A 13,415-nucleotide genomic window follows, 5' to 3' on the forward strand; every position below is an offset into this window, starting at 1 on the left:
ATAATGAATTAAAGTCCACCTGTGTGCAATCTAAGTGTCACATGATCTCAGTATATATACACTTGTTCTGAAAAGCCCCAGTGTCTGAACAGCACTAAGCATCACCAAGTGACACCATGAAGACCAATGAGCTTGCCAAACAGGTGAGGGACAAAGTTGTGGAGAAGTACAGATCAGGGTTGGGTTATAAAAAGATATCAGAAACTTTGAACATCTCATGGAGCACCATTAAATCATTAAAAAAAAGAATATGGCACCACAACACACCTGCTCAGAGAGGGCTGCCCACCAAAACTAAAAAAATCCCAGTGACTAGGTGTGCCAAGCTTATAGAGACATACCCCAAGAGACTTGCAGCTGTAATTGCTGCAAAAGGTGGCTCTGCAAAGTATTGCCTTTTGGGGGTGAATAGTTATGCACGCTCAAGTTCTGTTTTTTTTTTGGTCTTATTTCTTGTCACAATCCCAAAAATATTTTGCATCTTCAAAGTGGTAGGCATGTTGTGTAAATCAAATGATACAAACCCCCCCCAAAAAATCTATTTTAATTCTAGGTTGTAAGACAACAAAATAGGAAAAATGCCAAGGGGGGTGAATACTTTTGCAAGGCCCTAACAGTTTGTGCACACCGTTTGTCAATGTTGTAGTCCAATTAATGTATTATTTAGTGTTGGTTAGTGGCTTTGCTGGGTTTACCCCACTGAGATGTACATGTCACTGGAAATTGTGCACAAAGAACGGATAGATATACAGGTTTTTAGACTTGCTTTCAATGAGTGACAGATCTATAACTGCATTTCTATATTAATTTGGTCAGATCGCCTAAAGTTACATATTGCAACTTTAACAAAAATCTATGACAAACATTAAACAGATCCGTTTTGGGGTTACAATGATAACGTTATGGTAAAACAGTTGTGGGTAGGCCTATAGGCTTACGCTGGGCATTTAAAACTAGATTTTGTGAGCATCAAACCAACCTGGTTCATCGCCAGAGTTTAAAGGCGAGCTCTGACCATTTCTCGTAGTTCCACGCTTCTTTTTATATTTTGTTTTGTCCTTTCTCTTCTTTCTCTTGCTGTCCTTTTATTTGAAAGAAACAATGGTTTACTTGACCCTGGTCAGTCGACTGCTCTTCTCTCCGCTAAAGTCTGGCAGACTCAACAGTTAACCCGTCAACTTCTAGTGAGTCTTTGTTTTCATTTGAACAATTTACTATCTGTGATGGTAAAAAAAAACATCCACTGAGGCTATGCTTGATCCATTTCTGCTGCAGCTCTCTGCTCCCTTGATTGCTAAATCATTAACCCATATTTTTAACCTGGTGATTATGTCTGGTACTATCCCCAAGGTTTGGAAGGTGGCCCTTGTGACCTAAAAATATCATCCTATTTCTAAACTTTCTTGCCTAGCTAAAATATTAAAATCCTTGATTAATTCTCAGCTAAGATCTTTCTTATCTTTGAAATGTATTTTAAATGTACAGACCAGATCATAGCACACATAGCAGATCATATCTCTGCTGCATCCCTAGTTATAAATGATGTGGCTTACTGTATGGCTAAAAGGCAACATTGTGCTGCCCTCTGCATTGACCTGTCAGACTTTTGATAATGTTGATCATTCGCTGCTAATTCAGAGGCCTTCCTCAATTGGCCTAGACAGGCTGCATGTAACTGGTGTACTGATGGTGTTAAATCAGGTTTCTGGATATTGGCCCTTTTTCATGTCATGAAAACATGGCCATGTATCAACCTACATTTATAAAGCCCTTTTACAAAATGTCCCACTGTACTGAACATCTTTACTAAACTTTAAACCGGAGTTACCACACTCAGTCTCAGGGATAGTTAACTCTGGAAACTCCTTTGGTCTCTACTGTGTTAGGTAAATCAGCTTTTACTTTTCTTGCACCTTTTATTTGTGGGATAATCTTCAAAATGTTCTTAAATGTGGTGTTTTGGTGCCTTTGGGGCAATTCAGAAGGCTGATTGAGGACCTTGTTACTGATGAATTGATGAATATTGTAATTACTTCGCCACCATGGCCTATTTATTTCCTTACCTCATTTGCACTCACTGTATTTTATTCTACTGTATTATTGACCGTGTGTTTTGTTTATTCCATGTGTAACTCTGTATGTGTCGAATTGCTACGCTTTATCTTGGCCAGGTCGCAGTTGCAAATGAGAACTTGTTCTCAACTAGCCTACCTGGTTAAATAAAGGTAAAATGAATGCGTTTTTTTATGACCATGTTCTTTCTCCTTGAATTTTGTATTTATATTGATGTGTGTATTTTCTGTAATTCAGGGCTCATCTGTAAATTTAAAAAAACAACCCTGGTCTCAGTATGAATCCTTTAACCTTATTTTTATTTTTTTTTAACAATTCTACCATCGCTCGCGTTGGTTGACGTCAACGCTTCCTGATTCCATACCACCGTATCAACGTTTATGCTGTGTTTCATTCTCTACGGACTCTTGGGCTAAGTCGATACAACATCAAACTATTGATAGTTAAATAGTTAATTTTATTTTGATACATTGTTTGTCAACTGCTTTATATCGAAGCATACATAGCACTACATGTTATACAACGTATAAAACAAGACACCATATTTTGTTCCAATAACCAATCGCTGCAACACTAGTTACTCGCATGTGATCCCCCACAGAAACGAACCAATGAGACACGATCTAAACAATACTGACGTCAATGAGAGGTGACTTCACTAACAAGTCTGGGCAAAACAACTGCGTAATACAATTGTCTATTGTCAGGTCCAATAATGAACATTATTTGACTACGCGTAATTGAGTTAAAGAATCAGTCTTAGTCTAGTAATGCACTTTCACTTTTTACAATGAATTCAAAAACAACTCCAAGGGACGATCCATTAGATGACGGGTGTGATATAAGCAATGCACAACTCATCAGGATACTTTCGGAGCATCTCGGTGAGTATGAATGCTTATTGAAATGTTTGCTAACAGCATTCCTAGACGAGATGCATGCCCAATGGGATTATTGAATACTATGAACTGTTTTCATGAACCGCATTCTCTGCTCTTCTGTATCCAATGCCTGAATGTATATTACAGCAATACAGTGCCATAGTTTATATCCTACATTTTAAAAAGTTGTCCATAGGTCAATCTATACAGTTAATAAAATACAGTAACTATTACTTCTCTGAAGTTTCCTTACTACAGTATCTTTCTTATATTCCATCTACTCTAGCCCCTTCTGACCAACCCAGATTGACTCCCCCTGCTGGTACCAGTCTGACTCCTGGTGGTACCAGTACCAGTTTGAGCGCTGGTGCTGATCAACACAGTCCGACACTGGGTGTGTGTGTGGTCAATGATGGCCAGTCCCTTGCCAAGGAGGAGAGAATCGAAGGTCAAATTAAGAAACGGTAAACCCATTCATGTATATTATGCAAAGTTTAACCTTTAACAGTTCTCAACACTGCCGTGCCATACAGAGAGATTTGACTCTGCTTCCCTTTATATGATGTGTGATGACCTAGAAAAAGCTCAAACTAAGTTTATTGAATTACTGGGTCATACAGCTGCAAAGACGAAGCATGATTACACAAGCACATATATTTATAACCTACTAATAGGCGGGGTCAACTCCTTACACATCTAGACAGCCTGCATCTCTGTAGCTTGGCAGGAACTTAATTGGTTCCTCTCACTGGTGAAGTCATGGCTCGGCCTGATGCTTGAACCTGTGTGGAAGTGTATGTGTGTGTGAGATAGGACTGTTGTGGTGGGCCCCTCTAGTCCCCCTCCCAGAGGTAGCTTCTCACTTCATATGTTGATTGAAGTCCTCGCTCCTCCCTAGTTCTGCAGCTGGCCTGCCTTCGTCTCTAACTATTAACCCTGCCTCCCTCTTTAGAAACATGGGACAGAATATTAACTTTCTGAACTTCCCCTTGTCTCCCACCCTCCATACACCTAATTCCTATCCACCCTTCATTGACCACATATACATTCCTTATACATGTAATCAATAAGTTATATTAATGGTAACAGGAATAACAATATTTCAAGCTAGAATCCAACAGATGCTTTTGTGCAACTTAGAGGGGGGCAACAGAGGGGATCAGCAACTTCTGTTCTGTGTGTGAGAGGGATGATTAACAGCTCCCGTCTGTGTGTGAGGGATGATTAACAGCTCCTGTCTGTGTGTGCATGTACATGGCCAGGGACATCACAATGATATTATCACGATACTTAGGTGCCGATACGATATGTATTGCAATTCTCACGATTCTGTATGTATTGTTTGTTCACTATACAGTATGTCTGCTGCAGAGAGACAAGAGAGCCATGATAAAAATTAGTTTTCATCAGTCATGGAAATAAAAGTGCTGAAAACATGTTGGCTCACTATTTAAAAAAATTGGAGAACAAGCTACTGTATAGGATGAAAAATACCCTCTTTTTGACACAGGTACAGCTATCTAGTGCTAGCTAACGCTACTTAGTTTAAAATAATTGTTTTACAAATCTATACTTGGTGTTAAAGTATCAATATCATCCAAAATAATATTGAGATATGTAACTATCAATGTATTTTTTTAATTCCCCCCCCATTACCAATGTGTCCGTCCATCAGGGGTCACATGGTCGTGGCCCCGTTCGAGAGGCTGAGCAACAATAGGAGCACTTTTACCCTGTCAGTCCCAGACCAGAGTCCAATGGAGAGGTTCAGTAAGCATCACCTGAATGTTACTCAGCTGTGTGAGCAGTCATGGTGTGAAATTAAAGTGGTCTATGGGTTCCTCAAGCCTCATATGAAGAGGAGAGAGATGAGAAGGACTGCAGTGACGACAGGGGCCAGTATTCATCTTGCTAGAGGTAAGCAGCAGGTTGTGCCCTAGAAAGTAATTATACATTTCCATAACCATAATGAACTACTTCATGAGCCAATCCTGAATGGAAGGTCATTGGCCCATAGACTGTTCATGTAACAAGTAATTTTATAACTTCAACTTTCCCCATAACATAAATCCCTGTGTTTTCATGTGTAGGCTTTATCTCTTTATGGATGATGTGGAGGTAGTTAGTGATAACCTATTTCCTGTCCTTATATATGTGTCTAGAACTGGAGGCAAACCCAGATGCTGTGACTGTGGTTGTTCATACCAGAGAGGACAGGGAAGCCTTGAAACTCATCAACCTGATACAGATGGTCCCAGCTCTGGAGGCAGGTATGGTGGTAGTGATCAGGTTTGATAGAGTACACTAAATATGATCATACTGTAATGATGACAAAAGATGATAAACTGTTGCAAATAGCCATCTCAGAATCTGTTTGTGTGTGTCCCAGGCCAGCTTGTACGAGAGTTTCCAGTGTTAGGTGTGTTGGATGGGGTGTTTTTCCTGGGTGTGGTTGATGAGCTGTCTTGTAGTAAGTCTGGGGATCTGGTCCTGAGTGAACTGAAGACCCGCAGTCACAACTCCCTGCCGCATCCTGCCCAGGCCAAGGGACACTCTTTACAGGTAGGCACCACAAAGTGCCGGTCCAGCCAATAAATGGCATAAGATGCCGCTAGCGGGACTGTCATACCAAATAATGTCCCCTGACCAAAAAGTGTCCCCCTCTGCATCACAATGGGATTCGATCAACTATTAGTGTCCATTGCTATATCAACGGTGTGATGTAATGTAAATCTCTTAATGATTCGAATTTTGGAGATCATTACATCCTAAATGTTATTTTTATCATCGCTATGCAAACACCCGGCTAGAATTTCTCTGAATGTTGTGCCTCTTGTCGATCAGTGGTGCCTTCATAGTATTTCGCCTGGTTGGAAAGATAAAAGATAGATAAAAGATAAAAGATAAAAGAAAATCTTCTTGAGGGATGCCATTGAAGTGCAAGCTACATACTCAAACTGGACAGAAAGCTACAATAACAGGTACTATAATAGCTAGCTAAATATAACTGGTTAGCTAGCCCGCTATTGTAGCAGGCTAGCTGACTTTTTATTTATTTAACCTTTTATTTAACTAGGCAAGTCAGTTAAGAACAAATTCTTATTTACAATGACTGCCTACCAAAAGACCTCCTGCAGGGACTGGGGCTGGGATTAAAAATCAAACAATTATAATATATATATATATATATGACAAAAGACACCACGACAAGAGACAACACAACTACATAGAGACCAAAGACAACATAGCAAGAAAAACATGACAACACAGCATGGTAGCAACACAACATGACAACAATATGGTAGCAACACAACATGGTAGTAGCACAAAACATGGTACAAACATTATTGGGCACAGACGACAGCACAAAGGGCAAGAAGGTAGAAGCAAAGCAGCCACAATTCTCAGTAAGAGTGTCCATGATTGAGTCTCTGAATGAAGAGATGGAGATACAACTGTCCAGTTTGAGTGTTTGTTACAGCTCGTTCCAGTCACTTGCTGCAGTGAACTGAAAAGAGGAGCGACACAGGGATGTGTGTGCTTTGGGGACCTTTAACAGAATGTGACTGGCAGAATGGGTGTTATGTGGAGGATGAAGGCTGCTGTAGATATCTCAGATAGGGGTGAGTGAGGCCTAAGAGGGTTTTATAAATAAGCATCAACAAGTAGGTATTGTGACTATACACAGATGACCAATTTACAGAGTAGTGCACACATGACTGTAAGTCGCTTTGGATAAAAGCGTCTGCTAAATGGCATATATTATATTATTATATTAGTATAGAGTGCAGTGATGTGTCCTATAAGGAGCATTGGTGGCAAATCTGATGGCCAAATGGTAAAGAACATCTAATTGCTCGAGAGCACCCTTAATTTATGGGTTGGCAGTTAAGTCTCTGTAATCTAGCATGGGATGGATGGTAATCTGAAACAGGGTTAGTTTGGCAGCTGGGGTGAAAGTGGAGCGATTATGATAGAGGAAACCAAGTCTAGATTTAACTTTAGCCTGCAGCTTTGATATTTGCTGAGAGAAGGACAATGTACCGTCAATCCATACTCCCAAGTACTTGTATGAGGTGACTACCTCAAGCTCTAAACCCTCAGAGGTAGTAATCACACATGTGGGGAGAGGGGCATTCCTCTTACCAAACCACATGACTTGTTTTTTTTAGGTGTTCAGCACAAGGTTAAGGGTAGAGCAAGCTTGTTAGACACTAAGAAAGGTTTGTTATAGAGCATTTAACACACAATCTGATGGAGGGGCCAGCTGAGTATAAGACTATCTGCATATAAATGGATGAGCGAGCTTCCTACCTGAGCTATGTTGATGTAAATTGAGAAGATTGTGGGGCCTAGGATCGAGCCTTGGGGTATTTCTCTTGATGATAGGCAGTGGCTGAGACAGCCTATTTTCTGAATTCATGCACTCTTTGAGAGATGTAGTTAGCAATCCAGGCCAAAGACCCCTCAGACACCAATACTCCTTAGTCAATACCCAGAATGCAATGGTCTACTGTATCAAAAGCTTTGGCCAAGTGAATATAAATAGCAGTACAACATTGCTTAGAATCAAGGGCAATGGTGACATCATTGAGGACCTATAAGGTTGCAGTGATGCGTCCATAACCTGAGCGGAAACCACATTGCATACCCGAGAGAATACTATAGATATCAAGAAAGCTGGTCAGTTGATTATTGACAAGTTTTTCCAACACTTTTGATAAACAGGCAAAATAGAAATAGGCCTGTAACAGTTCGGACCAGCTTGATCTCACCCTTTAAATAAAGAAAAAATTGGCTGCCTTCCAAGCAATTGGAACCTCACCAGAAAGATGAGACAGGCTTGGTGATGATAGGGGCAGCAACCTTAATGAAGGGTCTAAACATCTGACCCAGATGTTTTTTTGGGGTCAGGTTTAAGGAGCTCCTTTAGCACCTCTGACTCAGTGACTGCCTGTAGGGAGAAGCTTTGTAGCGGGGCAGGGGAAAAGAGGGAGATTAGGAAATGTTGGACGAGCAAGGAAGCATGGCTGAGTCAAATATGAATCCTGACTTAATGAAGTGGTGATTAAAGAGTTCAGCCATGTGCTTCTTGTCAGTGACAACCACATCATCAACATTAAGGGACATGGGCAGCTGTGAGGAGGAGGGTTTATTCTACAGGTCTTTAACCATTTTCCAGAACCTCTTGGGGTTAGACCCAGAGAGGGAGAACTGCTCCTTAAAGTAACTAACTTTGGCCTTCCAGATAGCCTGAGTGCACATACTTCTCATTTGCTTGAATAGGAGCCAGTCAGCCTGCGATCGCGTGTGCCGAGCCTTTCGCCAAATGCAATTCTTGAGGTGGAGTGTAACTGCAAGATCACGGTTGAACCAGGGGCTGAACTTGTTTTTAATTCTAGATGTCTTTATGGGGGCATGTTTGTTAACAATTCCACTGAAAATATGAAAAGAGAAGGTTCAAGCATCTTCGACAGAGGGTATCAAGCTTTTTTTTTTTTTTTTTAAATACAATTTTAGAGGCCAGTTCATGAAGGTTTGCTCATTAAAGTTTTTAGCAAGCCTTTGTGGCAAATCAGGACACGTCGTTTCACTGGGCAGCCATTACGAACACAGGCTGTAAAACCGTGATCACTAAGGTATCATTCTGGTGTTTTCTGTAATGACCGATCAGGATTATTTGTGAGGATAACATTGAAGAGTAGCATTTTCTGGGGTTTTGGAGTCAAAAAGATTTAGGGAGTACCATTGCTTTAGGACTTGGTCAGGTGGTTTAAGCATGTCCCAGTTTAGCAGCCCTAAACTGGGACATGCTTAAACCACCTGACCAAGTCCTAAGGTACAGGCCGGTGCTGATGGAGGACATTAGCACCTAGCAACAGTCAACAATAAGCTATTTGAAAGTTTAATGCTTAAAACCAGCAAATCAAATTGTTTGGGGACAGACTTTGTGGATACAACCGAACACTGAAGGTGATCTTTGGTAAAGATTGCCACTCCCCCAACTTAGGAAGATCTGTCTTGCTTGAAAAAGGTTAACCCTTCTGGTTATAACATCGGTATTCAAAACACTTTTCCTTGACCACATCTCAGTAATGACCAACACATCTGGATTGGAGCTGTGAACCCACACTTTCAATTGATCCATTTTAGGTAATAAGCTTCTAGTGTTAAAGTGCAGAAAACTCAGTGAATGGTCTTTGAACAGCAGGAGGGGGCTTCAAAGACTCCTGCCACTTGTTGGTCCCAAAGACAATACCTTTTACTTCACACCTCAGTGCTAATTGAACTAATTGAAGTTGTATCTGGCATTCATTCCCCATAAACTCTGTTCCAGGTTGGATGGTGTCCTCAGGCCTCTGCTGTTTGTTTGCTAGAACACCCCCTGTATAGCTTGGAAAAAGGGAACCTTGGTAGAGGTAATTGCTCCGGTTAATTTTGGTCAAAATTAGGTTGTAGGTTTTGATCTGGAGCGAAGGCCATTCTGTGGAGGGTAGCATCCTGCATATGTCCCTGTCGAAAAATTCAAGTTTATCTAACTCTAAATCTATCATTTTGTAAAAAAATGTTGAATTATGTGAGAGCTCACATGCAGCTGTGTCTCTCTGAGGGAGGTGGGTGACTAGGCAGGCTGAGGTAAATTAGGACAGTAGCTAGCAACGTCAATCTAAAAACAGGTTACAATTTTTCTTCCAATTAACAAAGTGTGTTCTCTTTCCAGTCTTTTCAGTCCTCTGAAGCAGAAGGTAGTCAGCAGGTGTCACCGTCAAAAATACCGTCCTTGGAGAGCAATTCTGAGGTATTAATTTTGCGTGGACTGAGTGAGCGCTTATGAGGTGAACTAGAACTACCCGCATCCTCCTTCATTCGCAACCTCTACGAGGTAAAATAGAGCCAAGCAACCAGCATAGCAATGGACGCTTTGGTTCATTACATAATCAGGTCAGAATTTCGCAAGTTCATGCAACAGCCCTTGCAACAGAAGCTAGAACTCATTGAATCCCATTGTGTGGGGGGAGGGTTCTTTTTGGCAGGGGGACACTATTTGGCATGACAGGCCCCCAACCATCTACACTGTAAACAAAAATCAAGTTGTTTCAACTAAATATTATTAAGTAACTGGTTCCACAAACTTTTTTAATTTACTCAACTACATACATATATATATTAGGGACCATTATCTGCTACCTGGACTTTATTCATAATTAGTTGAAACAAGTTTTCTTTAGTGTAGCTTAGGGCCCCCAAAAGGCCCTATGCTACACTACCACACCACACACTATGTCGCTCTGATGTTTAGCTGACCTCTTTGGTGTCGCTCTCTCTGACCTTTCTCTCTCTGATCTCTCTGTCAGGTGGGTGTGTATAAGCTGCTGTTTGACTCCATGGTTCAGGGTTCTGTGAAGAGGGATCAGCTCCTCCACTTCCTCAAGCTCCGGCCCCACCAGGCCTTTGGGTCAGAGCTCCAGAGGTATGCCCAGAAATTGGGCCTCCTGGCAGTCACCTTCGGAGAGCTTGTGGACCACCTGTTGGTTGTGCTACATTTCTCTAACCTCCAGCCCATTGACAAGCTATGCCTGGAATACAGACATCAGAGCTCCGGAGTCCTCATAGGAAACAGGGAGGTAGAGTTTGAGGAGACCCAGCTAAGGGCTGAGCTCAGGGACTACCTGGCCTTCTGGAGGGGGGAGAGGGAGCCCCATGGAGTGGATATTGAGGATATAGAAGAGGCTTGGAAGTGTAGGATGTGCCCCTATGAGGAGAGCTGTGAATGGAGGAGGAATAGGTTGCAAGAGGTGATGGTTGATGGCAGTAAGAAAGCCAAATTGGATGGTTCTAAATCCGAGACTCCCAATTCGAGTCGGACAGTCCCAAATTGAAGTTTGTCAGGTCTGAGAATCCAAAATGGGAGAGTCCAAGGTTGGACAGTCCAACAGTGGATAGCCTGACATCTGCATGACTTCCGTCATGATTTTATGGGTTTACAATAGGGTTGAATAGCGGGGAGGGGCCTCCCATTCTGGGTTCGAGTCCAGGCTCTTTCGCAGCCGGCCGTGACCAGGAGACCCATGGGGCGGTGCACAATTGGCCCAGCGTCGGCCGGGTTAGGGGAGGGTTTGGTTGGCAGGGATATCCTTGTCCCATCGTGCACTAGCGACTCCTGTGGCGGGGTGGGCGCAGTGCACGCTGAACCGGGTTACCGAGATCTACTGAGATTTCCCGCCCAAACCCACTCCCTTTTTAATTATACAGTTTAAGTCGGAAGTTTACGTACACTTAGGTAGGAGTTGTTAAAACTCATTTTTTTCAACCACTCCACAAATTTCTTGTGGACAAACTATAGTTTTGGCAAGTCTGTTAGGACATCTACAGTGTGCATGACACAAGTAATTTTCCAGCATTTTTTTACAGACCGATTATTTCACTTGTAATTCACAGTATCACAATTCCAGTGGGTCAGAAGTAGGGGTCGACCGATTATTCGGAATGGCCGATTAATTAGGGACGATTTCAAGTTTTCATAACAATCGGAAATCGGTATTTTTGGACACCGATTTGGCCAATTTTAAAAATATATTTTTTTTACACCTTTTATTAAACTAGGCAAGTAAGTTAAGAACATGTTCTTATTTTCAATGACTGCCTTGGAACGGTGGGTTAACTGCCTTGTTTAGGAGCAGAATGACATTTTTACCTTGTCAGCTTGGGGATTCAATCTTGCAACCTTATGGTTAACTAGTCCAACGCGTTAACCACCTGCCTCTCATTGCACTCCACGAGGAGCCTACCTGTTATGCGAATGCAGTAAGAAGCCAAGGTAAGTTGCTCGCTAGCATTAAACTTATCTTATAAAAACAATCAATCATAATCACTAGTTAACTACACATGGTTGATGATATTACTAGTTTATCTAGCGTGTCCTGCGTTGCATATAAGCGGTGCGGTGTGCATTTGTGGAAAAAGGACTGTCGTTGTGTAACGGATGTGAAATGGCTAGCTTAGTTAGCGGTGTGCGCTAAATAGCGTTTCAATCGGTTACGTCACTTGCTCTGAGACCTTGAAGTAGTAGTTCCCCTTGCTCTGCAAGGGCCGCGGCTTTTGTGGAGCGATGGGTAACGATGCTTCGAGGGTGACTGTTGTCGACGTGTGCAGAAGGTCCCTGGTTCGCGCCCGGGTATGGGCGAGGGGACGGACGTAAAGTTGTTCTGTTACAGTTGCTCCAACGTGTACCTAACCATAAACCTCAATGCCTTTCTTAAAGTCAATACACATAAGTATATATTTTTAAACCTGCATATTTAGTTAGCTAAAAGAAATCCAGGTTAGCAGGCAATAACCAGGTGATATTGTGTCACTTCTCTTGCGTTCATTGCACACAGAGTCAGGGTATATGCGATAATAATTAATGTTTTGTTTTCGAAATGATAGTTTCCGGATTCGACCATATTAATGACCAAAGGCTCGTATTTCTGTGTTATGCTTTGATATTTGATAGTGCAGTCTGACTGAGCGGTGGTAGGCAGCAGCAGGCTCGTAAGCATTCATTCAAACAGCACTTTCGTGCGGTTTGCCAGCAGCTCTTTGCTGTGCTTCAAGCATTGAGCTGTTTATGACTTAAAGTCTATCAACTCCCAAGATTAGGCTGGTGTAACCGACGTGAAATGGCTAGCTAGTTAGCGGGGTGCTAGGACTAGTTGTTCCCCTTGCTCTGCATGGGTAACACTGCATCGAGCTCAGTTAGGGGCGAGGAGAGGGACGGAAGCTATACTGTTACACTGGCAATACTAAAGTGTCTATAAGAACATCCAATAGTCAAAGGTATATGGAATACAAATGGTATAGAGAGAAATAGTCCTATAAATACTATAACTACAACCTAGAACTTCTTACCTGGGAATATTGAAGACTCTGTTAAAAGGAACCACCAGCTTTCATATGTTCTCATGTTCTGAGCAAGGAGCTTAAACGTTCTCCAACACTTTGTTTTTGCATTATTTAAACCAAATTGAACATGTTTCATTATTTATGAGGTTAAATGGATTTTTATTGATGTGTTAAAATAAGTGTTCATTCAGTATTGTTGTAATTGTCATTATTACAAATTCATTTTAAAAATTGTCCAATTTTAATCGGTATCGGCTTATTTTGGTCCTCCAATAATCGGTATTGGCGTTAAAATCATAATCAGTCGACCTCGAGTCAGAAGTTCACACACAAAGTTGACTGTGCCTTTTAAACAGCCTGGAAAATTCCAGGAAATAATGTCATGGCTTTGGAAGCTTCTGATTTACATAATTTGAGTCAATTGGAGGTGTACCTGTGGATGTATTTCATGGCCTACCTTCAAACTCAGTGCTTCTTTGCTTGACATCATGGGAAAATCAAAAGAAATCAGCCAAGACTTCAGAAAAAAAATTAATTCTTGGGAGCAATTTCCAAATGCCTGAAGGTACCACATTC

General features: G+C 41.6%; 1 protein-coding gene across 1 annotated transcript; it reads left to right on the forward strand.

Moving 5' to 3' along the window:
* The first annotated feature begins 2,727 nt into the window (after positions 1-2,727).
* On the forward strand, positions 2,728-11,328 carry LOC123992792 (exonuclease V-like). Its single transcript, XM_046294316.1, has 6 exons — positions 2,728-2,957; positions 3,241-3,418; positions 4,630-4,871; positions 5,117-5,224; positions 5,344-5,516; positions 10,310-11,328. The coding sequence occupies exons 1-6, from the start codon at positions 2,864-2,866 to the stop codon at positions 10,832-10,834; spliced, it is 1,320 nt and encodes a 439-aa protein (XP_046150272.1). The 5' UTR covers positions 2,728-2,863; the 3' UTR covers positions 10,835-11,328.
* Positions 11,329-13,415: the final 2,087 nt, after the last annotated feature.

The sequence above is a fragment of the Oncorhynchus gorbuscha genome, linkage group LG13 (assembly GCF_021184085.1).
Source record: "Oncorhynchus gorbuscha isolate QuinsamMale2020 ecotype Even-year linkage group LG13, OgorEven_v1.0, whole genome shotgun sequence".
Classification (NCBI taxonomy): domain Eukaryota; kingdom Metazoa; phylum Chordata; class Actinopteri; order Salmoniformes; family Salmonidae; genus Oncorhynchus; species Oncorhynchus gorbuscha.

What these genes read in the sequence shown, in the direction of transcription:
- LOC123992792 (XM_046294316.1), top strand. Translation starts at nt 2,864, where the DNA reads ATGAATTCAAAAACAACTCCAAGGGACGATCCATTAGATGACGGGTGT. An exon ending in GAAGGTCAAATTAAGAAACG is followed by an intron (nt 3,419 to 4,629) that starts GTAAACCCATTC and finishes TCCGTCCATCAG; the next exon opens with GGGTCACATGGTCGTGGCCC. An exon ending in GGTCCCAGCTCTGGAGGCAG is followed by an intron (nt 5,225 to 5,343) that starts GTATGGTGGTAG and finishes TGTGTGTCCCAG; the next exon opens with GCCAGCTTGTACGAGAGTTT.